At 37.3% G+C, this 27,993-nt stretch overlaps 2 protein-coding genes and 1 pseudogene across 2 annotated transcripts; 2 read left to right on the top strand and 1 right to left on the bottom strand.

Annotated features, from left to right (window-relative positions):
• The first annotated feature begins 1,191 nt into the window (after positions 1-1,191).
• LOC130830576 (olfactory receptor 4F3/4F16/4F29-like) lies at positions 1,192-2,131 on the top strand (annotated as a pseudogene).
• Positions 2,132-2,898: 767 nt separating this feature from the next.
• On the bottom strand, positions 2,899-3,749 carry LOC130830138 (beta-2-microglobulin-like). The gene has a single exon (XM_057697145.1). The coding sequence runs from the start codon at positions 3,733-3,735 to the stop codon at positions 3,379-3,381; it is 357 nt and encodes a 118-aa protein (XP_057553128.1). The 5' UTR covers positions 3,736-3,749; the 3' UTR covers positions 2,899-3,378.
• Positions 3,750-10,131: 6,382 nt separating this feature from the next.
• Positions 10,132-26,194, top strand: LOC130829819 (zinc finger protein 37 homolog). Its single transcript, XM_057696402.1, has 3 exons — positions 10,132-10,172; positions 12,019-12,717; positions 25,612-26,194. Exons 1-3 carry the CDS (start codon positions 10,132-10,134, stop codon positions 26,192-26,194), a joined length of 1,323 nt encoding a protein of 440 aa, XP_057552385.1.
• Positions 26,195-27,993: the final 1,799 nt, after the last annotated feature.

The raw sequence follows: 27,993 nt of genomic DNA, 5'->3' as shown, positions 1-27,993 counted from the left end.
GTATTTTTATTGGAATATAGTTGCTTTATAATATTATGTTGGTGTATACTGTAGAGCAAAGTGAATCAGCTACAGTTACACATATATCCCCTCTTTTTTGCATTTTGTTCTCATTTAGGTCACCACAGAGCAATGAGAAGAGTTCTCTGAGCTATACAGTAGGTTCTCATTAGTTATCTACTTTATACATAGTATCAATAGTGTATATATATCAATCCCAATTTCCCAATTCATCCCTCCCCACATCTGCCTTGGTGTCCATACATTTGTTCTCTACGTCTATGTCTCTATTCCTCCTTTGTGAATAAGATCATCGATACCAATACTTTCAAATTCCACATATATGCATCAATACAGATATTTGTTTTCATCTTTATGACTCTCTTCACTCTGTATGACAGTCTTTAGGTCCATCCATGTCTCTACAAATGACCCAATTGTGTTCCTTTTTGTGGCTGAGTAATATTCCATTGTGTATATGTACCACATCTTCTTTATCCATTCCTCTGTTGAAGGACATTTAGGTTGCTTCCACGTCCTGGCTATTGTAAATAGTGCTGCAGTGAACATTGGGGTACACGTGTCTTTTTTAATTATGTTTTTCTCAGGGTATCTGCCCAGTAGTGTGATCTCTGGGTCATATGGTAATTCTATTTTTAGTTTTTTAAGGAATCTCCATACTGTTTTTCATAGTGGCTGTACCAATTTACATTCCCACCTACAGTGCATGAGAGTTCCCTTTTCTCCACACCCTCTCCAGAATTTATTGTTTGTAGCTTTTTTGATGATGGCCGTTCTGACTGGTGTGAGGTGATACCTCATTGTAGTTTTGATTTGCATTTCTCTAATACTTAGTGATGTTGAGCATCTTTGAAGGCTTAGATACTGGCTAGCATTTTTTAGCAAAATGTATTTTAAAATTAAGATTTGTAATTTTTTTTAGACAAACTGCTATTACACACTTAATAGACTACAATACATCGTACACAAAGCTTTCATATACACTGGGAAACAAAAATTCATGTGACTTGCTTTTCTGCAATATTCCCTTTATTGCAGTGGTCTGCAACTGAACCCACAGTATCTCTGAGGGATGCCTGTAATTACTACCACTATTATCCCTAATAATAAAAATGTCTTTCTCATTTTCTTAGTTCTCATCATTTCAGCACCAGCCCTGTTGGCTGGATCATGGATGCAGGGAATCACTCACTTGTGTCTGAGTTTGTGTTTCTGGGACTCACTCATTCACAGGAGATCCAGCTTCTCCTCCCACTGTTCTCCTCTGTGCTTTATGTGGCAAGCATGGCAGGAAACATCCTTGTTGTGTTTTCTGTGACCACCAACCCTCACTTACACTCCCCCGTGTACTTCCTACTGGACAGTCTCACCTTTATTGACCTGGGAACCTGCTCTGTCACTTCTCCCAAGATGACGTATGACCTTTGCAGAAAGCGTAAAGCCATCTCCTTTGGAGGCTGCATCACTCATTTCTTCTTCATCCACATCCTTGGGGGTGTGGAGGTGGTGCTGCTCATGGCCAAGGCCTTTGGCAGATGTGCTGCCATATGTGAGCCTCTCCACCATCAGACCATCAGGAGCCCCCACATGTGCATTCTGTTTCTGGCTGCTGCCTGGGCCCTGGGTGTCAGTCACTCACTCTTCCAGCTAGCATTTGTTGCTAATTTACCATTCTGTGGTCCTAGCATATTGGACAGCTTTCACGGTGACCTTCCTCAGCTCCTCAGACTGGCCTGTACAGATGCTTACAGGTTGCAGTTCATGGTCACTGTCAATCTGTGGGTTTATCTGTGTTAGTTCCTTCTTCATACTCCTCATCTCCTACATCTTCAACCTGTGTACTGTTTGGAAACACTCCTCAGGTGGTTTACACCCAAGGCCCTCTCCCCCGTCAGCTCACATCACTGTGGTGCTTTTGTTCTTTGGTCCAACCATGTTTGTCTATATATGGCCGCATCCCAATTCCCAAATGAACACATTTCTTGCTCTCTCTGATGCTGTTCTCACTCCTTTTTTAAATCCAGTCACCTACACATTCAGGAATAAAGAGATGAAGGCAGCAATGAAGAGAGCATTCAGACCATTAGCAACTTTTAGAAAGATTTCATAAATAATGTTAAAAAGACTCTATTCTAATCATCATGTCATCTGTATCTGGAATTTTAGAATTAGATTTTTTTAGTTCATTAGTGATTAATTTTAGTGTCACCACACTCTTTAAGAATGCTCCTCTTCCCTAAAAAGAATGAAGATTTAGACAAAAAAACTTAATTCAAAACTTTTGTTGTTTTATTTGGGGTTGTATATATATGTAGTAATTATAGTCATTTCTTTCTAGCTAATTTCTTTGCTTCTTTTTTCTCTCAAGATTATAAATTTGTTATTGTTTCAATTTATCTATATATGTACTCACAATCTGTGTCTTGAGATAACCAAGATGCTGATTACTCACTTGCCATGGATAATCTCCACACTTACCAATAACTGGTCTTCTTCACAATTTTTGGGGGAATTGGAAAATACTCACATCTCATCCAAGTTCAATTTGATCAATTCTTTCTTTTTTCTCATGGTTTTTCCCTGAAACAGACCCCTCATGCAAAGCTATGGTTGCATGATACAGGGTGAAAGAACGCTAAAAGAAAACCAAGCCTTCTGGCCATAGAACTGGAAAAGTGGTCCCTGCAAGCTGGAGAGTTAGGAGAAATATGTTTCCCTTCTCTCTTTGCCCTATTCCAGGGCAGCCATACATGTAGAGTCCTGGCAGCGAACCAGGAAGGGAAAACTCTTACGGCAACACCATTCTTTTTTTTTTTTTTTTTTTACTAGTTCTTTAATTGGTGAAACAAATTAAAACAGAAAACGGGCACAACCATGTCTCATTCTAACAGATGTAAGAAGTAAATATGATTTTATATGATAAAATGTCATCCAGTATAACAAATTTCCAATAATCCTGACAATTATCTTTCAAAAACTTTTATGAAATTCTAAGAAAAATTACAAATTGGAGGTAACTCTAAACATGCATAACTATCTTACTACCTAGTTCTGTGTGCAAAAGACACTGAAGACTTTATATTTGCGCAAGATGTTAATGTTGAACATGAGAGTTCTTTCCTCCCCCCATCTAATCTGCCAGAGCCCCCATGACAGCTACCTGCCAAGACAGCTCAAACATGGAAACGTAGTGCACAAAGAAGAATTATACAGAAGATGATATTTGTGGTAACATCCATATAACTTCTGATTTATGTGCAAGAAGCATAAAAGCATAATAGCATTAAAAAGCAAGAAAACGGAATTTGGAATTAGTCCAATCCAAACTGAGGTATCCCCAAACCTCCATGATGCTGCTTAGTGGTCTCGATCCCACTTGACTATCTTCGGCTCGCTGAGAGTAATGTGTTTCACGCGGCAGCTATATTCATCCACTCCGTTGGGGGTGAACTCAGTATGGACCAGAAGGTAGAAGGACCAGTCCTTGCTGAAAGACAGGTCTGACTGCTCCACTTTCATCTTCTCCCCATTCTTGAGCAAATCAATCTCAATCTGGGGTGGATGGAACCCAGACACATAGCAGTTGAGGTAATTTGGCTTCCCATTTTCCGCTGGGTGTTGCGAGTAAACCTGAACCTTCGGAGGGCGCTGGATGGCGTCCAGGCCACACAGCGAGAGCAGCCCGAGCAGGACCACTGCCACGAAGCGAGCCATCGCTACAGGAGCAGCGCGGGCGGCGGACTGAACACCATTCTTTTGAACAAAGAAACAGAGAGATGGCCCCTCTGGCTTGAAGAGTGTGAAATAAACTCACGTTATCTTGTCTCCCTTTATCCTTGCCACATCACTCCAGGGCGGCCGTGGAGCTTCCGTTCAGCAGAGTGCAGGCAGCTAAATTTCCAGACGAGCCTCCTATTTCCAGCCAGATGATGGCAGGAAGTGGCCCCCAGGTACAAGAAGTTGTGAGGACTCGTAAAGATGAGAGACCTGGAAAAAGGCATTCCCTAATTCAGTGTGACCAGGGAAGGTTCCTGAGCTTTGCCTGCATGGAAAAGACCCAAAGCAGCATACCAAGACCTTTGGAAAGAGTGACAAAAAATCCTCCAGAGGATGTTAGCTATCCAGAATTCTTCAAAATCGTATTCAGAATATCTGAGATATAGATCTAAAATTGATTGACACACAAGAATCAGAAAAAATATGATTAATTCCCAATGGAAAATATAATCAACAGATGCCAACCCTAAGATTACTGAGATGCTGGAACTGGCAGAAAAATCCTTTAAAGAAACTATTAATACTGTGATTTATGAGGTAGGGTAAAAATGCCTTAAATGACTAGAGATGTAGAAGTTCTCAGCAGAGAGATAAAAACTATAAAAGAGAATGACATGAAAAAAAGATATGAAATCTTAGAACTTCAAAATACAATATTTAATGTGCAAATTTATAAACTGGGATCAATAACAGATGAAGATGACAAAAGAAACAGTGTTGCAGAGAAACCGATGGAAATGATCCACTGTCGAAGAACATAGGTTAAACATATCCACTCTGATGAGCAGATATTAAACAGGTTTAAAAGGAAATAAACAGAATCTCAGAGACCTGGGGGCAATATGAAAAGGTCTAACATTCCTTTCATAGATTCCTAGAGGAAGAAAAGACAGAAATTATTATAGAAACAAATGTTTGAAATAATAATGGTTAAAAACTTCCTCAGTACATTGAAACACAAATTTAAAGACTTAAAAAGCTTAGCAAAACAAAGCAGGATGTATTAAAAAGTGAAACAAAACAAAGAAACAACAAAAAAACCTATGCTCACAATTATTGTAATAAAACTTCACAAAAATTCAAAAATATTCTTGAAAGCAGCCTGAGAAAAAAGACACAATACATAGAAGGGTAATGACACAAATGCTAACAGATTATTCAGAGAAAAAGCATAAAGCTCAGAAGAGAGTAGAATTTTAGGAGGCACAGGAATAGTAAATCTCTAGGTAAATATGAAAAGATTATTTTTCTCCTCTTAAGTACTCTAAAATATCTTTAAATGTTAACAGTAAGATTATAACATTAAATCATAGGATTTTCAGATGCAGAATATTCAGATTCTGGAATTTGTATATGTACTACCTATGACAACCATAACATAAAATGGAGAGGGTGTAGAGAACTATATGGTCTTTTATATTTTTCTTGAACTGGTAAAATATTAAATCTCAGTGGACTATGAAAAATTATGTGTGTGTATTATAATCTCTAGAGACACACTAAACAGCAACAGCAACAGCAACAACAACAAAGAGATAGAACCAAAATATCAATACAGAAATTTAAAGCAAATCATAAAAAGTATTCAAATAATCCAAAAAGGAGACAGGAAAGGATAAAGAAAAGAACGAAAGCTGCGGAAACAAACAGAAAATAAATGATAAAATGGTAAATCTAAATGACCATTTTATTAATTTCATTAATTATAGAGATCTACATACTGATTAAAGACAAGTATTATCAGATTATGGAAAAAACCCTAAATATATGCTGTCTGCAAGAAACGCTCTTTAAATATGACATATATGTTAAGTGTAAAAGGATGAAAAATATACCATATAAATGCTAATCAAAAGAAAATGGGAATAGTTATATTAATAAATAACAAAGACTTTAGGATAAAACAAGTTACTAGGGATAAAGATGGACATTACATAATTATAACATGGCCAACTCACCAAGAAGACATAAAAATCATGAGTATGCATGTTGCTAATTACAGAGCTACAAAATACATGAGATAAAATCTGATAGAATTGAAAAGAGAAATAGGCAAACCCACACTTATACTTTGAGACGCAGACAACTGTTTGTAATTGATAGAAAAGGTATACAGAAATATCAGTTAGAACACAGAACACATATAATGCCATCAACCAGTTAGAACAAGCTACCCAACAACAGCAGAATGGATACTCTTTTCCCAAGTGCATATGGAATATTCTTGAAGATGGATCATATTCTGGACAATAAGGCAAACTTATCAAAGTTCAAAGAATTGCAATCATACCAAAGAATACTCTGACAATAACATAAACTAAAAATAAATAGAATGGTATGTGGAAAATCGCCAAGTATTTGGAAATGAAACAGCACACTTCAAATAATATATACATCAAAAAGGAAGTCGTAAGGGAGATTAGAAAATATTTGAGTTAAATGAAGATGAAAATACAATATCAAAGTTGGTGGAATTCAGCTAGAGCAGTGTTTTGAAAAGTTTATACTACTAAATGCCAATATTAAAAAATAAGAAGTTATTAAACCAATACTCTAATATTTCACTTTATTTTATGATAAGGAGAGAAATTGAAATACAGTTAAGGAGAATAAAAGAAACAATAATGGTAATGGAAAAAACTTCTTGAAAATAGAAAAATCTGTAAAGCAATAACTTGAAACTGAAAGGAAATGTTTAAAAAAAATATCAGTAAAGTTGACAGAGACTAGCTGAGAAGACTAAAACATCATTATGATAACAGGAAGATGTGACCCCACTATTACACTCTAGACGCATCAGAAGAATAATGAGATAGTGCAAGAAACTCATAATTTTAACTTTAATGCAATATTTTAATTCCTGAAAGACATGAAACACAAAAGTTGACTCCAGAGAAAAATAGACAACTTGAATAGTCTTATATTATTTAAGAAAACTGAGTTCCTAGTTTAAAAACCATCCAACAAAGAAATCTCTAGGTCCAGATGATTTCACGGATAAATTCTGTTGAACATTTAGGAGAGAGAGAATATCAATCTTAACATGATCTTTTCCAGAAAATCTTAATAGGAGGGAACACTTTCCAATTCAATTTCTGAGATCAACTTTAGCTGGAGGAATCAGGCTCCATGACTTCAGACTATACTACAAAGCTATGGTCAACAGAAACAATTTGGTTCTGGCACAAAAACAGAAATATAGATCAATGGAACAGGACAGAAAGCCCAGAAATAAATGCACGCACCTATGGTCTATTAATTTATGGAAAAGGAGGCAAGGCTATATAAAAGAGAAAAGATGATCTCTTCAATAAATGGTGCTGGGAAAACTGGACAGCTACATATAGAAATGAAATTAGAACATTCTTTAACACCATACACAAAAATAAACTCAAAATGGATTAAGGTCCTAAATGTAAGACTGGATGCTATAACACTGTTAGAGAAAAATATAGGCAGAACACTCTCTGAGATAAATCACAGTACTATCTTTTTTGATCTGTCTCCTATAGTAAGAGAAATAAAAACAAAAATGAACAAATGGGACCTAATCAAGCTCAGTGGCTTTTGCACAGCAAAGGAAATCATAAACAAAAAGAAAACACAACCAACAGAATGGAAGAAAATATTTACAAATGATGCAACTGACAAGGGATTAATCTCCAAAATTTACAAACAGCTCAGGCAGCTCTATATCAAAAAATAAAAATAAAAAAAGGTGCAAGACCTAAATAGACATTTCTCCAAAGAAGATCTACAGATGCTCAAGAGGCACATGAAAAGATGCTCAACATTGAAAATTATTACAGAAATGCAAATCAAAAGCACAATGAGGTATCACCTCACACCACTCAGAATGACCAACACCAAAAAGTCTACAAACAATAAATGCTGGAGAGCGTGGAGAAAAGGGAACCCTCCTTCACTGTTGGTGGGAATGTAAATTGGTGTAAACACTATGGAGAATAGCATGGAGGTTCCTTAAGAAACTGAAGCTAGAGCTACCATATGATCCAGGAATCCCACACCTGGGCGTTGTCCAGAGAAAAAATTGGTTTGAAAGGATGCATGCACCCCAGTGTTAATTGCAGTGCTCTTTACAGTAGACAAGACCTGGAAACAACCTAAATGTCCATTGATAGATGAATGAATAAAGAAAATGTGGAAAGAAAAAAAAGAAAAAGATGTGGTGTGTGTGTGTATATATATATATATATATATATATATATATATACACATATACATATATATATATACAATGGACTATTACTCAGCCACTAAAAAGAATGAAATAATGCCATTTGCAGTAATATGGATGGGCCTGGGGATTATCATATTAAGTGAAGTAAATCGGACAAAGACAAATATCATATGATATTACTTATATGCTGAATATTAAAAAATGATACAAATGAACTTATTTACAAAGCAGGAAAAAACTCACAGACAGAGAATGAACTTATGGTTACCAGGGTGGGGGAAGAGATAGATTGGGAATTTGGGATTGACATGTACACACCGCTGTATTTAAAACAGGCAACCAATAGGGACCTACTGTATAGCACAGGGAACTCAACAATATAAATGGAAAAATAATTTCTACAAGAATAGGTACATGTGTATGTATATCACTTTGCTGTAAGCACAACATTGTTAATCAACTCTACTCCAGTATGACATAAAAATTAAAAATAATACAAAAAAAAAAGAAGTGACTAGTGCACAAATACCAAAACATTGCTCCGATATCAGAGACACTACAAGGGGAAAAAATAACTACAGACCAATATTCACCATAAACATACACACCAAAATGCTCAATAAAATATTTGAAAATCAAGATGTGACATATAAAAACATGACAAATACATCATAACTAAGTGGGGTTTATTCAAGGAATGAAAGGCAAGATCAACACTTAAATATCACTTGATAGAGTAAAGATGTAAAACCACATCATTGTCATAATAGATGCGGAAAAATCATGAAAAAATTAAACATGGATTCATGATAAAAACTCTAGTAAAGAAAGAATAGAAGGAAATTTCCCTAATCTGATTAAGGGCATCAGGAAAATTCTACGGCTAACAACATCCTCATTGGTGAGAGACTGAATGCTCCCATTCTAAGACTAGGAACAAGGCAAAGATGTGCATCCTTCCCAGTCCTGTTTATCATCACACTAGAAGTCCCTGCCAGTGTAATAAGGCAAGAGAAGAAGAGACATACACTATGGAAACAAAGAAAGAAAACTGTCTCCAGGCACCAAAGATATGATTTTATTTATTTATTTATTTACTTATTTATTTATTGGCGGCTTTCGGTCTTCATTGCTGTGTGCGGGCTTTTCTCTAGTTGTGAAGAGTGGGGGCTACTCTTCATTGTGGTGCATAGTCTTCTCATTGCGGTGGCTTATCTTGTTGCGTAGCACAGGCTCTAGGCACATGGGTTTCAATAGTTGTGGAACATGGGCTCAGTAGTTGTGGTTTACAGGCTTAGTTGCTCCACAGTGTGTGGGATCTTCCTGGGCCAGGGATTGAACCCATGTCTCATGCATTGGCAGGTGGGTTCTTAACCACTATGCAACCAGGGAAGTCCCATGATTTTCTAGATAGTAAATTCTAATGAATCTGTAAGAAAAGCTACAAAACCAATAAGTGTGTTCAGTAAGGCCACAAGCTTCATGCCAATATACAAAAGTCAGTTGTATTTCTATATACTGGAGACAAACAGTTGGAAACCAAAACATTTATTTTAAAGATGTCATTTATGATAGCACTTATAAACATGAACCACCTAAGTATATATGTAACAGAACGTGTATGCTGATAATTACAAAACACTGATGTAATAAATCAAAAAGGATTTAGATAAATCAAAATTGGAACACCCAATATGTGAATTCTTGTCAAAATGATCCATAGACTCAACAAAGTCCCAGTCAAAATACTGTGAGATATTTAAAGACATCAACAAACCAATTTTAAAATTTGTATGGAAATGCAAAAGAACTGCAATAGCCAAAATAAATTTTTAAAAAGAAAAAGTTGAATTTCAAGATGTACACAGATATCAATGTAACAGAAAAAAAATCAATAAATAGAGCCACATATAAACAATGGGCTATTACTCAGCCATAAAAAGGAATGAAATTGAACTATATGTAATGAGGTGGGTAGACCTAGAGACTGTCATACAGAGAGAAGTAAGCCAGAAAGAGAAAAACAAATACTGTATGCTAACTCATATATATGGAATCTAAAAAAATGGTACTGATGAACCCAGAGACAGGGCAAGAATAAAGTTGCAGATGTAGAGAATGGACTTGAAGACATGGGGCTGGGGTGCGGGGGGCGAAGTGGAAGTTGGGACAAGTGAGACAGTAGCATAGACATAGATACACTACCAAATGTAAAATAGGTAGCTAGCGGGAAGTTGCTATATAGCAAAGGGAGATCAACTCGATGATGGGTGATGCTTTAGAGGGCCAGGACAGGGAGGGTGGGAGGGAGTTGTGGGAGCGAGGCAATACGGGAATATATGTATAAATACAGCTGATTCACTTTGGTGTACCTCAAAAACTGGTACAAGAGTGTAAAGCAATTATATTCCAATAAAGAGCTTAAAAAAAAAAGAAATAGATCCACACAAAGATGTTTGAACACAATTCGATGGACAACAGATAGTCTTTTCAATAAATTGTGCTGAAATAAATATTTATAAGCAAAATTAAAGCTCAATCCCTATCTGATATCTTACACAAAAATGAACTCAAAATGGTTATAGACCTCAATGTAAAATCTAAGCAATAAAACTTCTAGAAGAAAATATTAGAGAAACTTTGGTGACCTGAAGTTAATAATGATTTCTAAGATATGACACCAAAAACATAAAACATAACAAATTGATAAATTGTACTTTATCAAAATTAAAAATATCTACTATTTTAATGAAATAATAAGCCACAAAGTGGGAGAAAAATATTTGCACATCCTGTATCTGAGAATTGATTTGTATTTTGAATATAGAGAAAAGACTCAATAATAAAAAGGCAGACTCAATTTAAATTAGCAAAAGATTTGAAAAGATTCTTACCAAAGTAAATATGTGGATAACAAACACATAAAAAAAATCAACACTATTAATTATAGAAATATGTATAATACATATAAAAGAACATCTGCCAATTTCAAAGTTTCTTGAGGTTGTGAAGCATCTGAAGCTGCCATACATTGCTGGTGGTAACTCATAATGGCACAGCCAGTGTGGAAAACAATTTGGCTGTTTCTTTTAAGGTAAACACATCTCATGTTATGACTCAGAAATCCCATGCCTAGCATCAGAAGCCTTAGGATTAACTTCTGATTCACTCCATTAATCAGCCAAGTCACGGAGGTCAGTTTAGATTCACAAGGAGGGACGGAGGGAGATCCATCAATATGCTGGAGTAGCAGGACATGGAACTTACCATCCCCACAAATGCATCAAAAAATACATCTGCATGTGGAACAATTCTCACTGAAAGCTAACTGAAAACTGGTGGAAAGATGCCTGTACAACAAAGCTGTGAGAAAGATCCACACAGAATTAGCTAGGAAGGGAAGGAAGTGATGAGGTTGGGACCTGTGACACTAGGAGGAGAATCAGAGGAAAAGGTAGATTACGTGGGCAGAGATCCTCCCTGGAGAGTGAACGCTTGAGCTCACATATTAGGCACTCCAGTCCTAGGGTCCAACACAGGGAGGAGGAACCCTCTTGGCTGGCTGGAGAACCAGTGAGTATAATGCGAGGGCTGCAGGAAGCCTGGGCTCCGCTAGTGAGCAGGGCCCATGCACTGCTGGCTCCTGAAGCAGGGCAGAGAGGGCACATTGAACAGTGCTTGAGTGGCTGCCCAGTGTCCCATGAGCACCCCAGTGCATCCCCCAGCGTGAACTGAGCCAGTGGGACCAGCCCTGGCCCCGCTTCCTTCTCAGAGCAGCTCCATACTGGAGGCAGCATGACCACAATGGAAAAAAGAGCTCAGCTGTGAGGCACCCAGGCGACTCCAATCTGAAGTGGCCTCTGAACAGGGAAGGGACAGCCATCACAGGTGCTTACACAGGCCGTGCCTCAGAAGCAGTCCTGCACTTTGGTGGTGGCTGCACCGCCACAGCCTGCACCTCGACACACACCGAGAGCCCACACAGGCCTGCCTGCCCCGTCTGCAGTATGACTCTACAGCAGAGCAGGGTCAGCAGGGGGCGAGGAGAAAATAAGCTGTGAGAGACAAGGAGACGCAGACTGCAGCTGTGGTCTGAGCCGGGTGAGGGTGGCCGTCCCCGGAGTTTGCACGGGCAGTGCATCAGACGCAGCCCAGACTTCTGTCTGTAGCCCGTCCACTGCAGCCCAGGCACAGTCACCAGCTGAGAGCTGCGTGGGCCTCTCTTGCTCTGCCACTATTCCCCCCGGGGCAAGGGTGCTGGTGCTGGGAGAGGAGAGCAAACACTTAGAGCAAACAGAGCTGGCATCTCAGCACCGGGGGCGGCGGGAGGAGCGGCAGTGGCCAGGCAGACCAGCTTCGCTGAGGCTCCAGACGTCGTGGCCCCAGGCTCCCAGCACATGCCCGCCCCGCTGCCGCGATGCCCGAGAGGAGGTTCAGCTCAGCCGAGGGGGCGGCGCAGGAGGAGCCCAAGAGGGGATCGGATCCGCGAGGTTGTCAACTAAACAGGCTTTTGCAAAAGTAGAAAGGAAGCCAGAAAAGATGGCAGGAAAGCATAAATCTTCAGACAAAAAAGTGCGAACAAAAGGGAAAAGGGGATCAAAGGGAAAACAGGACGATGTGGCTAACCAAGAGACTAAAGAAGACTCACGTGCAGAAAACCGAGAAACTAAAAACGAGGAGAGCCCAGGCTCTGACGAAGCAGGAGAGAAAGAAGCCACGTCTGATGAATATCACACACCTGGTCCTATCAGTGGTCCCTGTCTCCCTTCTTGTACTCCAGAGGAATATTTTTATCAAATATTTTGTAAATGCAAGCTTTTTTAGTAGCTCTAGAAACATTTTTAAAAAGGAGGGAAACTCACCTCATCCCATTTTTTAAGTGTAAATGCTCTTTTTAAGAGATGAAATCATTTCCTGGTTGTTTATTTTTTTGGTGCAACCATAAAATAGTGGGATATTGAATATGGGCGGTTTTGATTGTCTTGGGTGTCAGTTTAACATTCCATACATGGGATGTACCTTTTATATCCTATAACACAAAGCATACTAAAGGGCACTTTGGAGTCTGTTTTGCATTTAATGTCTCTTTAAATTGCTCCTCTCCCACGTTGTTTTTTGGTAGAATTGTTTCCCAAAGCAAATCACGCATTCCTTGATCTTGGCTCTCCTGATCAGACTTTCGTGCACTCTGTAACATCTTTGGTCTGGGTAGTCCAGTTCCTGTAGTAACTTTGTTAATGTACTGTGAACGATTGACAATTTGAGTATGTAGTGTATATGATATTAAATTGTGTATTAGTGGGACTTCACACGTAACAGCATATCAAAATTTGAAGTTATTGGTACTTGATATCCTGTTAAGGAAAATTTGCCTCCAAATTTTAAGCTGGAAAGTCACTGGAATAACTGTTCAGAAAAGAATCACAACTACATGATTTTTTAGAATTTTGGTACGTGTGTTAAGAATTGTGTACAAATTGAAATGTCTGTGTACTGATCCTCAAAAAAACCAATAAAATCTCAATTATGAGAGAAAAAAAAGAAAGAAAACAGAGCCATAGTGGACCCCACCCTCAGGTCTTCTGCTGCAACAGCTTGGGATATGACCCAACACCAGCTAGGGCACTGATGGGCACTGAACAGGTTGGAAATCCCACCTCGATCTGCCTCCTACCCTAGCTCCTACATCTCCAGCCCCACCTCCTACCTAAGTGATAGCTGCCAGCATACCCTGAGAAAAGACATGACTTATGTTCACATTAAATCCAGCTCTCCCCCCATAGCTACTGGGCATATGCATACTGTATAGAGACACTGCCACACAAGGACACCCCTTCAAGACTGCATGTATGTAACAGTTGCACCTAAATTCATAGAGACAGAAAAAGTTAAGCAAAATGATAAGACAGAGGCACTGAGCTCAATTGAAAGAACAAGAGAAAACCCAAGAGAAAACCCATGAAAAGTAATGAAACAAACAATTTGCCAGATAAAGATTTTGAAGCATTAGTAATAGGAATCCTAACTAAATCAGGGAAAGAAATAGATGAACACAGTGAGAACTTTAACAGGAAGTAGAAAATAAAAAAAGAGCCAGTCAGAACTGAAGAATGAAATATCTGAAGTGAAAAATGCACTAGAAAGAATTAATAACAGATGAAGTTATACAGAAGAATGCATAAATGATCTGGAGGATATAATAATGGAAATCACCAATCAGAACAGCAAGAAGAAAGACAAATATAAAAAATGGGATAACATCAAGCATAGCAACCTTCCCATCATAAGGGTCCCAGAAAGAGAAGAGACAGAGAAGGTGGTTGAAAGTGCATTTGAGGGAATGATAGCTGAAAACTTCCCAAACCTGATGAAGGAAATAGATATCCAGTTACAGGAAACACAAAGGATCCCAAATAAGATCAACTCAAACAGACCTACATCAAGACATATCAAAATTAAAATGGCAAAAGTTAAAAATAGAATTGTAAAGGCAGCAAAAGAAAAACAGTCTTATACAGGGGATTTCTCAAAAGGATATCAGCTGATTTTTCTGCCAAAACCTTGCAGGCCAGAGGAAGTGACATAATATTTTCAAAGTCCTGAAAGAGAAAAGTGTGCAACCTAACATACTCTACCTCTCAAGATTATCATTTTCATAGAAGGAGAGATAAAGAGCTTCTCAGACAAGCAAAACCGGAAAGTGTTCATCAGTAATAAACTGAACCTAAAGAAATATTAAAGGGTCTTCTCTAAGTGGAAAAGAAGTAAGAATCTATAGGAAAGGGCAAAGTACCACTTGGAAAGGCAAGTTGATAGTAAGGGCTGAGGATTAATTAAATAAGCTAGTGTAAAGTGTAAAAGACAAAAAAACTGTAAAACTAACTATAGTTACTAAAAACAGTTATGGGATAAACATAATGATGTAAAATATGACACCAAAAGCACAAACCATAGGGAAGGAGGGTCAAAAAGTAGATCTTTAACAGTGGTTTAACTTAAATGACTACCAGTTTAAAACAATTAGGTATAGTTATAGGTCAACATATATGCACCACAGAGTAACCACAAATCAAAAACTTAAAATAGGTACACACAAAATAAAATGAAAGCAGCACAAACACACTACTAAAGAAAATCTTCAAAGCACAAGGGAAGAAATAAAAAGATGAAATGAATAGAAAAGAACTATAAAAACTGGAAAATGTAATAAAATAGTAGTAAGTACATACTTCTCAACAATTGATTTCAATGTCAATGGACTAAATGCTCCAATCAAAAGACATAGGGTGGCTAAATGGATTAATAAAAATCCATCTATATGCTGCCTAAAAGAGACTCACTTCAAAGCAAAAGACACACCAACTGAAAGTGAAGGGATGGAAAGTATATTTCATGTAAATGGAAATGACCAAAAAGCTGGCATAGCAATGATCATATCAGAAACAAACAGACTTTAAAGCTAAGGCTATAACAAAAGACAAAAAAGTACATTATAGAATGATAAAGGGATCAATACAAGAATAGGATATTGCACTTATTAACATATATGCACCCAGTACAGAAGTGCAAATGCCCAATATTGCGCTCTCTCTCTCTATATATATATATATATACACATACACAGGGAATATTCTCCAGGATAGACCACATATTAAGAGAAAAAAAATTCTTAATAAATTTAAGAGGATAGACATTATATCAAGCTTTTTTTTCTGACCACAATAGTATGAAACTAGAAATCAACTACAGAAAGAAAAGTAGGAAAAGTGCAAACGTGGTGACTCAAGAACATGTTTCTGAAAAACCAATGGGTCAATGGTAAAATCAAAGAGAAAATCAGAAAATACTTTGAGACAAATGAAAATGGAAATACAACACACCAAAATCTATAGGCTATGGCAAAAGCAGTTCTATGAGGGAAGTTTACAGGGATACAAGCCTTCCTCCCCAAAGAAGAGAATCTTCAAATAAAAAAGCTAAGCTTTCAGATAAAAAACTTAGAAAATGAAGAAAAAACAAAGCCCAAAATTAGTAGAAGGAAAGAAACAACAAAGATCAGAAGGAAAAGAAATAAAATAGAGAGCAACAACAACAACAACAGCAACAACCAAAAACAATAGAAAAGATCAATGAAACGAGAAGCTAGTTTTTTGAGAAGATAAACAAAATTCATAAATCTTTAGCCAGGCTCACCAAAAAGGAGAGAGAGGACCCAAATAAACAAATTAAGAAATGAAAGAGGACAAATAGTCCATATAACGGTGATGCAAAACATCATAAAAGAATACTACAAACAGACTGGACAAACTAGAAGAAATGGACAAATCCTAGAAACATACAACCTGCCAAGACTAATTCAGCATGAAACAGATTGATTAAAGTGAAATAGAATTTGTCATAAAAATACTCCCAGGAAACTAAAGTTCAGGCCCAGATGGTTTCACAGGGGAATTCTATCAAACATATGAAAAGAACTAATACCTATGCTTCTCAAACTAGTCCCCAAAACTGAAGAGGCTGGAACACTCCCAAACATATTCTGTTAGGCCACCATTCCTCACGTACCAATACCAGACAAAGAGACTTTAAAAAGAAAATTATAGACCAATATCTTGGATAAATATTGATGAATAAACCCACAACAAATATTATCAAATCAAATCCAACAATACTTAAGAAGATTCATACAGGATGATCAACTTGGATTTATTCCAGGGCCACAAGGATGGTTCAACATTAGCAAATCAATCAATGTCATACACCACATTAAGCAAAGAAGAATAAAAATCACATGATCATCTCAACAGATGCAGAGAAAGCATTTGACAGAATTCAACATTCATTCATGATAAAAATTCTCATCAGTGTTGGTATAGAGGGAACATATAGAAATCTTTTGAATTCCTATACATTAACCAACTCTCAGAAAGAGAAAGCAAGAAAACAATCCCATTTAAAATTGCACCAAAAAGAATAAAATACATTGGAATAATTTTAACGAAGAAGGTGAAAAACCCATATTCTGAAAACTATAAAACACTGATGAAGGAAGCTGAAGATGTTGCAAAGAAATGGAAAGATGTCTCATCTTTGGACAGGAAGAATTACTATTGTTAAAATTTTCAAGCTACTCAAAGCAATCTACAGATTTAATGTAATCTCTATTAAAATATCCATAACATTTTCCACAGAACTAGAACTAATAATCCTAAAATTTATATATAACCACAAAAGACCCCAATGCCAATGCGATGTTGAGAAAAATGAACAAAGCTGAAGGTATTGTGCTGCCTATACTATACTGCAAAGCTACAGTAATCAAAACAGCATGATACTGGCACAAAAACAGACTCATAGTTCAATGGAACAGAATAGAGAGCTCAGAAATAAACACACACGTATGATCAATTAATCTATGACCATGAAGCAAGAATGTACAATGGAGAAAGGACAGTCTTTTCAATATGTGGTGCTCAGAACACTGGACAGCTACGTGTAAAGAAATGAGACTAGACAATTTTCCCATACCGTGTACAAAAATCAATCGTAAACTCAAAATGGATTGAAGACCTAAATATAAGAACTGAAACCATGAAACTCCTGGAAAAGAATATAGGCATAATTCTCTTTGACATAAATTATAATGTTGTGGGGGGGGGTTTTTGGATCTGTTTTCTAAATCAAAAGAAATTAAAACAAAAATAAACAAATGGGACCTAATTAAACTTAATTTCTTAGCACAACAAAAGAAACCATTAGCATAACAAAAAGACAGGCTACTCAATGGGAGTAAATATTTGCAGATGATATTACCAGTAAAGGCTTAAATTAATATCCAAAATACATAAACAGCTTATACAACTCAATATCACAAAAACAAACAACCAATTAAAAAATGGGCAGAGGATGTGATCAGACATTTTCCTAAATAAGACATACAGATGAAAAAAAAAAAAAAAAAAAAAAAAAAAAAAGACATACAGATGGCCAGCAGGCCCATGAAAAGACGCTGACATCACTAATCATCAAAGAAATGCAAATCAAAACCACAATGAGATAACACCTCACACCTCTTGGAATGGCTATCATCAAAAAGATCACAAATAATGAGTGTTGGCTAGGGTGTGTAGAAAAGGAAACCCTTGTACACTGTTAGTGGGAAGGCAAAGTGATGCAGCTACTGTTAAAAACAATATGAAGTTTCCTCAGAAAAGTAAAAATAAAACTACTCTATAATCCCGCAATTCCACTGCTGGGTATATATTGAAAAAAAAATGATAACATTAATTCAAAAAGATACATGCACCCAGTGTTCATAGCAGCATTATTTACAACAGCCAAGATGTGGAAGTAATCCACGTATCCATCAGCAGATGAATGGGTAAAGAAGCAATACACACACACACACACACACACACACACACACACAGAATGGAATATTACTCAGCTATAAAAAAAGAATGCAATTCTGCCATTTGCAACAATGTGGATGGATCTAGAGAGTATTCTGCTTAGTGAAGTAAGTCAGACAAATTCTATATGTTATCACATATAAATGGAATCTAAAAAATAAAACAAATAAATGTATGTAATAGAACAGAAACAGACTCCCAGATACAGAAAATAAACGAATAGTTAACAGTGGGGAGATGTAAAGGGAGATGTACAAGACAGGGGTATGGTATTAAGAGATACAAACTACTATGCATACAATAGATAAGCAACAAGGATATATTGTACAGTACAGGGAAATGTTGCCATTATTTTGTAGTAACTTTAAATGGAGTATAATCTATAAAAATATTGAATCATTATGCTGTACACCTGAAACTAATATAATATTGTACATCAAGTGCAATTTGATGAAAATTATCATTACCTAAGAAAATAAAGTTTTAAACCTTAAGAATTTGAAAGTTTTTTATGTGTATACTTCCAATTTAGAAATGCCCACATGCTCTGTTATGAAAAATGCAAAAGGGGGAAAGGAATAGGTCTTGCTTCTTAATGGTAGAGTGGAATGTATATACAGTATTAGTGAGAAGGAATTGAAGGTGCTTTTCTTGTACAAAAGTTACGAGAATCTCCTTCCTGGCTCTAATAACTTAAGCCCCTGCAATGTACAATAAATATTCACCTCTTCCCAAGAACCCCCAAATCACTTCTCATGGCATCAGCTCAAAGTTGAAAACCTTGCCTTTTAACTCAAGTTTAGATGATGTTCCCCAGGTATGGTTCCTTAGGTATAGCTGTTTGAGTAGGGTCCTTCTTGATTTGCAGATAAATTATTAACCACCTGTCACCACACACTACATAAAATGGAAAGAGATGCATAACTACCATAGACACTTTTATTTGGAAACACTGGAACTATATTCAGAAATAGTAGAGGCATAGCAGTTACTGCTATGTTTTACCAGCTTTATTGTTTGGCTAAGTGAGAACAAAATAAAAGTGGGCATGGGAATTGACCATAGAATTTAATCTGAGGAAGGAAGACAGGAAGGACATTGGGGGGTGAAGGACATTAAAGGTGTGGTAGGATCATTGCACTGGTAGGAAGCGAATAATTCTTCGACTTAAAGTATTAGATGGAGTGAGTGTATCTCCATCTAAATGCATCATCAGGTACTGCTGATTGTCTCCCCTAAACAAATAGCAAATATAACTGCTTCCCAAACTCCTATGCCTCATCTAAGCAACCACATTTCTTGCCTTGACAAGTGTGTTACTTTCCAACTGTCTTACCTGCATCCAGTCTCCTTCAAATCCATTCTCTACTCTGTAACCTGAGTGATATTCCTAACTGTCAAATTACCCTCCTCCGAGGAGGATGTTTAACCTTCCTTGACTTCTCTCTCTCTCCTAGGAACAGTATTCTGCTACTTATTCTGTATAACGCTCCCCTCATTTTCTCCCAAAGTAATTCCATAAACTTTTCCCCCTTCAAGGAATCCTCTGTCTTCCATTTTTAGTTAACTTCTCTTTATCATTTAATAGATAATTAAGTGACAGCTCCAGTGTCACTTCCTCAGGAAACCTTCCTTGACTTTCTTGCTCACATCAAATCCTCTATTACAGTAATTTTCACTCCATTAAAGAGCAATTTGCATGCTGGCAATTTTACATGTGTATGCTGTTTCATATCTGCCTCCATCTGTAGTATACAAAACCCGAACATGGTGGAACCATGAATCTCTTGCACTCGGCACACTCCTGGCATACAGGTGCTCAATAAATATCAGTAGGATAAGTGAGTGAATTAATTCTATGCATCCTTTTGAATACTTTTATTGTATTAAGATTTCTTCTATATGATGCTTTATTTCCTTCGTGTGTGTGTTTTCTTTTAATAATTTTGAAGGTTTATAGTTTGTTTTAGTTACTCATTGCATATAGTGTAATTAATGCTATAGTTGTATCACCGCAAAGATAGTACCCATTGACTCCTCACTATGAAACAGAAATAAATGTCTACTTCCCTTTAGTCCTTTCCCCTTTCTATTTCCTCTGTTATCACTCAATTTTATTTGATTTTATTATTCCCAGTTCTTCTAATCATTACCTGTATAATTTAAAATAATACTGAGTTAATCACCTTTACAATAATTTTGATTCTCTCCTACTGTGAAAGATAAGGAAACCAGAAAATTTCAGCAGAAATAGTTTTTACTTTTTCTTTTAGTTACTAATATGGTCCTATTTAAAAAAAATATTTTCCAAGTTTTATTAAGATATAATTGACATACAACTAATTATTCTTTCTAGTGTCATTATTTGTAATATTTGTATTCTCTTCTTTAACCACAGTCCCTACAATTGTTTAATATTAGACTTCATAATTCACTATTACTGTGTTATCTCTGTTCACTTTTTGATTAGTGGAGTTTATTCTCTAATTGTTTTTTTTTAGTAAGGCCTCATGAGAGCTCTAAGTTTTTGTTTTCTGTTTTGTTTATTGAGGTTGTTTATTTTCTGCATGCAGAGACTGGTAACTTCGCTTGGATCTGCCAGGGTGTGGCCCAGGCTATAACATTTCTCCCCCTGGGTCATGATAAGGCTTTAGTCTGTAAATTCAATGCTTCTTTCATTCCACAGAAGTTTTCCTTTGTTTTGTCTTGTATTTTACTTTACTCAGTGTTAAGAACTCTTCTTAAGGAACACTAATTTGTTGTTGTTGTTGGATGTTATTTTACTGTATATTTTCTCTAATTCTTTTCAACTGTTTTTCTATTTGGAATATTTAAATTCCCACTTTTTTCTACTGTTAGTCATCTTCATTGCTGTCGGACTTTTGTTAATTACTTCTTGAAATTTCCGGTTCACTTCTCATTACTTCATATTTTCTGTCATTTATGTAACTCATATGTTCTAAATGTCATTTTAGAAAGAAGGTATCTTTAAAAATTCATTGGAAATTTGTTCATAATGCTCACTGCTTCATGGAATAATCTTCTATTATGTGTGTGCTATATAGCTTATGTCATTTTCCCTTTTCTTTCTTATTGAAATATATTCACATAGGTCATCATCTGTTTATTTTATAATAAAGTTATTATAATATACAATCCTATCATTATTAATATTTTAATATACTCATATCTCAAAGGATATTGTGAAGGTGGAGGGAGGGATGTCTGTGATATGTGAGACAAGGCAGCTGAGTTTTGGAACGTTGTCTTGAAAATACCTCTCAGCTGTTAGTATGCCACTCTCCTGGGCTGCTGGGATAACTGCTGACTCAGAGCAGAGGCATAGTTGTTAATTTTTATCATATGTCTTGTGACTTATCCTTTTCTTCTCATTATGTACTGGGAATTGTTAGTGGTCTGGCTGCTTTTCCCCTCCTCTTGCCTTGATTTTTCTCCCATTACCCTGCACTCATGGCCCCTTTACTTCAGAAGGTGCTGTATCTGCATCTTTCTCTTTAAGTTCTGTTCCCCCATCGCTTTCTAAAGTAAGGGTTCACACACTCTGATATTGCTGTTCAAAGTAAGGACCACTGGTTTTATTCTTAGTGTGTCCATCTCTTTCTAAGACTGCTGAGTTTCCTGACTATCTCAGTTTCCTTAGTGGCACACATTTTCTTTGGTGATCACTCTCGTCCTGTTTCAAGTTTTGTGGCGTGTAAATGTTCCTTCACATGTCATGGCTTGGAATTGTAGATGTATTTCCTACTCTTTCTAAGAATGGAGCTCACATTTATGTTTCTCCTCCTGATTTAAAGAAAGAGAGAGGAAGTAGCATCTCAAGTTTGGAATCTTAGACTAGAAGTCTGAATTTATTTACATAATTGAGGTGCATCTACAATTTTCCTTTTTCTGTTGTAAATGCCTGAAATTTGGATTGAAAATCAAAGGTGCTTCATGAATGTGTTGAGCTATATTGACTTTTCTGTAACTTAAGGAAGAAAGAGAATAAAAATTTGAGAAAGTCCTAAATTCATATATAGCCCAGCCCAACCTTATAATATCTGTGTAATTTAGATAATTTTTGAGATTATATGGTGATGACTACATCTACTACACAATATGGTTGTGGGGATTCAATAGAATATGTATGAAAGTGTTATTTTTGAAGTCAATTTAAATCTCATCTATGTTCTCTCCACCTTTTTGTCATGGAATATTGTATGGTTTTATCTCCACATATTGTTTTTTCAGAACTTTTATTGAGATATAATTGACATACAATAAACTGCATATATTTAAAGTGTATAATTTGACTTTCTTTCTTATTAGTAATGTGTATATGGCAAACTCAATCTCCCAATTCATCCCAGTCCAACCCCTTCCATGTATTATTCTTTATACTTTTTAATATATTCTGTGTTTAAGTTAACTATTATTGTGGTGGTCAACAGAGAAATGATTAAATGATTAACCACTTTAAAGGATAATTTTAAAAAGTTTGTCTGGGATTCATCTTTATACATCATAGAATAAAGATTTAAAGTAGCTCTAAACTATGGTTAATACCTCTTTGTCATAAGAAAACTGAATGTCTCTCATTTCTCCTCATTAACAGCTTCTCTGCTTGGCTACAGTGGAAAAACCAAAAGGACCACAGTGGGTAATTCCCCAGGCCAAGGGATTTCAGTGTAGGAATCCCAGATCTCTGCAGCACCTCTTGGTCACTACCCCTGGGCTTGTAATTAGCTGCTGTTGTGACTGTCATGGAACTATTTGCATGTGCTGTATGATCCTGCATAGGACCTGGCCGATTTTGAGAGAACTCTCTCCGTCTGAATCTTTAATGATGCTGTACTCTTAGATCCCTTGACAAAACAGGTAGGTGGGAAGGACAAAAATGAAATCTGTAGTGAGTAAATTACTGAAGCAAGTTTTCTATGTTCCAGGAATCAAAACTTGAGTTTTCCTAGCTTGCTGTGGTGTTAGCCCTCTCTGAGACAGTTTTCTGCCGACACTAGAGAAGGAGGATGGAGCAGGAATCAGGCCCGTGAAGAAGAGTCATTTGTGTTAGCAGTTGAGGATGTGAGTAAGAGGACGTGTACACCAAGCCTTCAAAGAATGAGGATACATCTGTGGAAGAATAGTAGGGAAGATTCAGAGTTTATTGTATAACTACTCAACTTCTTTTCTAGGTTTCCTAAGTGGCCTCATTTAAAGTATTTATTTATTTATTTATTTATTTATTTTATTTATTTATTTATCTCATGTGCTTTTCTTTCTGGCCTGTGATTTATGGTCAGTCTGGCCCCCTGGTTGGTCTATCCAATGCCCAGAAACCTTTTAACCCTTAGTGACCGTCTGCTTCACCTGCCATGTCCCTTCTCAGCCCTTGTCATCCTAATGGTTAGAGTTCTGTTTGGTAGACTTCAAGCCGCTGTGCATTGTGGTGTGTGTTACAGCGGAGTCACATGTAGGTTCTCTGAAAACTTTGTCATCCAGGCCCAAGTGAGGGCCTTTCATTCACTTATTCTTTGACATGAGAACTGTATCACATTTATTATATGATTCATTCCTTAATGAACCCATTTGATGTTTCTCATGTGTGCCTGTGATATACCCACCCCAAACCACCCATTTCCAAAGTAGAAAACCTGTGCATTGGTATCTCACTTTTCTTATATTTTTTCTGCTTTACTCTATCAACCAACTCTCTTCAATGTCACATTTCTCTACTCCCTCCCTTCATTGTCTGTTTTCATCCTTCATTCTCTCTTTTTTTTTTTTAGCTCTTTATTGGAATACAATTGCTTTACACTGTTGTGCCAGTTTTTGCTGTACAACATAGTGAGTCAGCTGTATTTATACATATATCCCCATATCCCCTCCCTCCCACAACTCCCTCCCACCCTCCCTATCTCACCCCTCTAAGTCATCACCCATCATTGACTTGATCTCCCTCTGATATGCAGCAGCTTCCCACTAGCTATCTATTTTACATTTGGTAGTGTATATATGTCAGTGTTACTCTCTCACTCTCCTCTTTTGGCTTCTCTGGCCCACGGCTGGTTGTCCTACTATCTCCATGATTGGCTCCTTTGCTTCCTTTCACACTATCAGTATGACATTCTGCATGGTTGGATCCTTGGCTTTTTTTCCTTTTTCTTTTTTTCCCTCTATACTCTTTCCCTTAGAGAATTATTTACTCTTATACATTCATTTATTGCCCTTAAATGGATTAGAATACAACTGTATCTTGAATCTATGCTTCTTTCCATATATCCTGCCCTGCTTTTCAACCTGGACATGTCACTAACACCTGAAATTCCAGTTGCTTAATATAAAGGTGATAATCTATTTTCTCCATCCCTACAAAATTTATGTCCAACAATGCTTATTTTAAAAATGAATCTACCGGCGCCTGGAGGAGAGAGTCGCCTAGGTCATAGTGCGTTGCAGCTTGTCCTTGGTGAGGTCCCCGTTAAGGAAGGGTCTCGGATGCACGGAGAGCCTTTCAGGACAAGTTTGCCAGGCTTTTGAGGCACCTCCTTGGACAGGTCTGGCCCATCCTCTCATGTCAGCCTGGACCTGAGCCCCCCCCCCCCCCACCTTCAACGAGGTCCTAGGTGTTCTTTCTAAGGATCCTTTCTGCCCTCCTGAGGAAAAGATAGATGCATAAAAGATGGTAGTTGAGTGTTTGAGAAATTGTTCTCAGGGCTCAGTGACCTTCACTGATGTGGCTGTGGACTTCACCCAGGAAGAGTGGACTTTACTGGACCCCTTTCAGAGAAAGCTATACAGAGATGTGATGCAGGAGAACTACAGCAACCTGACCACAGCAGGATATCAGGCGTTGAAACCCTCTCTGACCTCTTGGTTGGAAAAAGAAGAGTTGAGGACTGTGGAGAGAGGAGTCTTCCAAGAATGGGAAATGCAACTTAAAAGCAAAGAGTCACCAATTCAGCAGGATATTTTGGGGGGAAGAAACATCAAATAGGATAGAAATGGTAAGGAATGACAACAGACAGGAACTCTATGACTGTGAGCAATATGGGAAAGACTTCAGTGACTACTCATGCCTTAGGACACAGAAGAGAACTCAAAATGGAGGGCAGACTTTTGACGATAACTAGTATGGAAAAAACTTCCTTGCCCTACACAACAAATCCTTTACTAGAAAAAAATGTTCCATTTTTAATCAAGGTGGAAAAGTCTTCAGGCTGGAAAAGTCTTCAGGCTGACTTCAGATATTGTATACCAGAAATCTAGCATACAAGAGAAAGCCTTAGAATGCAGAGACAGTGAAAGAGCCTTTGTTAATGAGTCTTACCTTCAGGCACAAGTGAGAACTCAAAATAAAGAAAAACCCTGTGAACAGAAGGAATGTGGGAGAGCTATTCAGTCAACAAGCCTTCATGCACATGTACCAAATCACACTGCTAACAAATGTTACAGATATGAGGAATCTGGAAAAGTCCCTGCTGCATCCCTAAGCCTTAGTAGACATATGAAAACACACACTGGAGAGAAGCCTTTTGAATGTGACATATGTGGGAAAACCTTTAGATTGTCTTCATACCTTCTTCTTCATAGTCGAATTCACACTGGAATAAGACCCTACAAATGTAAGGAATGTGGGAAAGCCTTTGGATGGTCCTCACACTTTGGTGTTCGCAGTCAAATTCACACCAGAATAAAACCTTACAAATGTAAGGAATGTGGAAAAGACTTCAAAGGTTCTGAGCTCTTTAATATTCATATGCGAACCCACACTGGAGAGCAATAGTATAAATGTAAGGAATGTGGGAAAACCTTCACTGGATCCTCAGGTCTTTGTCAACATAGGAAAACTCACACTGCAGAGAAGCCTTTTAAATGTGACACATGTGGGAAAACCTTTGCTTGATCCTCAGGCCTTACTCAACATAGGAAAACTCACACTGGTCAAAAGCCTTTTAAATGTGACACATGTGGGAAAAACTTCACTTATTCCTCAAACCTTAATCAACATATGAAAACTCACACTGGAGAAAAGCCTTTTAAGTGTGACACATGTGGGAAAAGCTTCACTCAATCCTCAGGCCTTACTCAACGTATTGAAACTCACACTGGAGAGAAGCCTTTTAAATGTGACATGTGTGGAAAAACCTTCACTCGTTCCTTAGGCCTTGCTTGACATAAGAAAACTCACACTGGAGAAAATGTTTCTAAGTGTGACACATGTGGGAAAACCTTTGCTCGATCCTCAGGCCTTAGTCAACATATGAAAACTCACACTGGAGAAAAACCTTTTAAGTGTTAAACATGTGGGAGACGTTTCACTCACTCCTCAGGCCGTAGTCAACATAGGAAAACTCACATGGGAGAGAAGCCTTTTAAGTGTGACACATGTGGAGAAACCTTCCTTCAATCCTCAGGCCTAACTCAACATATGAGAATTCACACTGGAGAGAAGCCTTTTAAGTGTGACACATGTGGAAAAAATTTCACTTAATCCTCAGGCCTTAGTCAACATATGAGAATTCACACTGGAGAGAAACCTTTTAAATGTGACACATGTGGAAAAACCTTCACTCGATCCTCAGGCCTTATTGAACAGATGACTATTCACACTGGAGAGAAGCCTTTTAAGTGTCACACATGTTGAAAAACCTTCACTCAACTCTCAGGCCTTACTAAACATACGAAAACTCACAGTGGAAAGAAGTCTTTTAAGTGAGACATGTGGAAAAACCTTTGCTTCTTTGTGCCATTTTATTAGACATTTACAGTCTCATACTCGGTAGCAGACTATTAAATGTGACAAGTGTGGGAAAGCCTTTGCAAATTCCTCATATCTTACTAGACATTTTAGCACTCATACTGTAGAGAAGCCTTTTAAGTATGACAAATGTGAAAAAACTCACTTGATCCTCAAGCCTTACTGAATATTTGAAAACTCACAGAAGAAAGAAGCTTTTTGAGTGTAATATATGTGGCAAAACATATCCCACTTTGTTACATGTTATCATCCACAAGCAAATCCACACTGTAGAGAAACCCCATAAATGTAAGGAATATGGGAAAGCATTTCCTTGTTCCTCAAATCTTTCTAAGAATTTTTAAAAAATGTTATTTATATATTTTGACCACACTGTGCAGCTTGTGTAATGTTAGTTCTCTGATCAGAGATTGAACCTAGGCCCTCGGCAGTGAGAGCAGGAAGCCATAACCACTGGACCACCAGGGAATTCCTTTTCTAAGCATTTTATTTTTTTGTACATTGTTATTGGAGTAAAGTTGGTTTACAAAATTATGTTAGTTTCTGCTGTACAACAAAGTGAGTCAGCTATATGTATACATATATCCCCATATCCCCTCCCTCTTGAGCCTCCTTCCCACGTCCACTATCCCGCCCCTCTATATTATCACAGAGCAGTGAGCTGATCTCCCTGTGCTATGCAGCAGCTTCCTACTAGCTATCTCTTTTACATTAGTAGTGTATATATATATGTCAGTGCAACTGTCTCACTACATTCCAGCCTCCCCTTCCCTTACTATATCTACAAGTCCATTCTCTATGTCTGTGTCTTTATTCCTGCCCTA

Source organism: Hippopotamus amphibius, chromosome 10 (genome assembly GCF_030028045.1).
Source record: "Hippopotamus amphibius kiboko isolate mHipAmp2 chromosome 10, mHipAmp2.hap2, whole genome shotgun sequence".
In the NCBI taxonomy this organism is placed as follows: domain Eukaryota; kingdom Metazoa; phylum Chordata; class Mammalia; order Artiodactyla; family Hippopotamidae; genus Hippopotamus; species Hippopotamus amphibius.
This window is presented reverse-complemented; position numbering and strand designations above follow the sequence as displayed.

What these genes read in the sequence shown, in the direction of transcription:
- LOC130829819 (XM_057696402.1), top strand. Translation starts at nt 10,132, where the DNA reads ATGGGGCTGGGGTGCGGGGGGCGAAGTGGAAGTTGGGACAA. An exon ending in CGAAGTGGAAGTTGGGACAA is followed by an intron (nt 10,173 to 12,018) that starts GTGAGACAGTAG and finishes ATGACTCTACAG; the next exon opens with CAGAGCAGGGTCAGCAGGGG. An exon ending in GCAGGAGAGAAAGAAGCCAC is followed by an intron (nt 12,718 to 25,611) that starts GTCTGATGAATA and finishes TTTTTAATCAAG; the next exon opens with GTGGAAAAGTCTTCAGGCTG.
- LOC130830138 (XM_057697145.1), bottom strand. Translation starts at nt 3,735, where the DNA reads ATGGCTCGCTTCGTGGCAGTGGTCCTGCTCGGGCTGCTCTCGCTGTGT.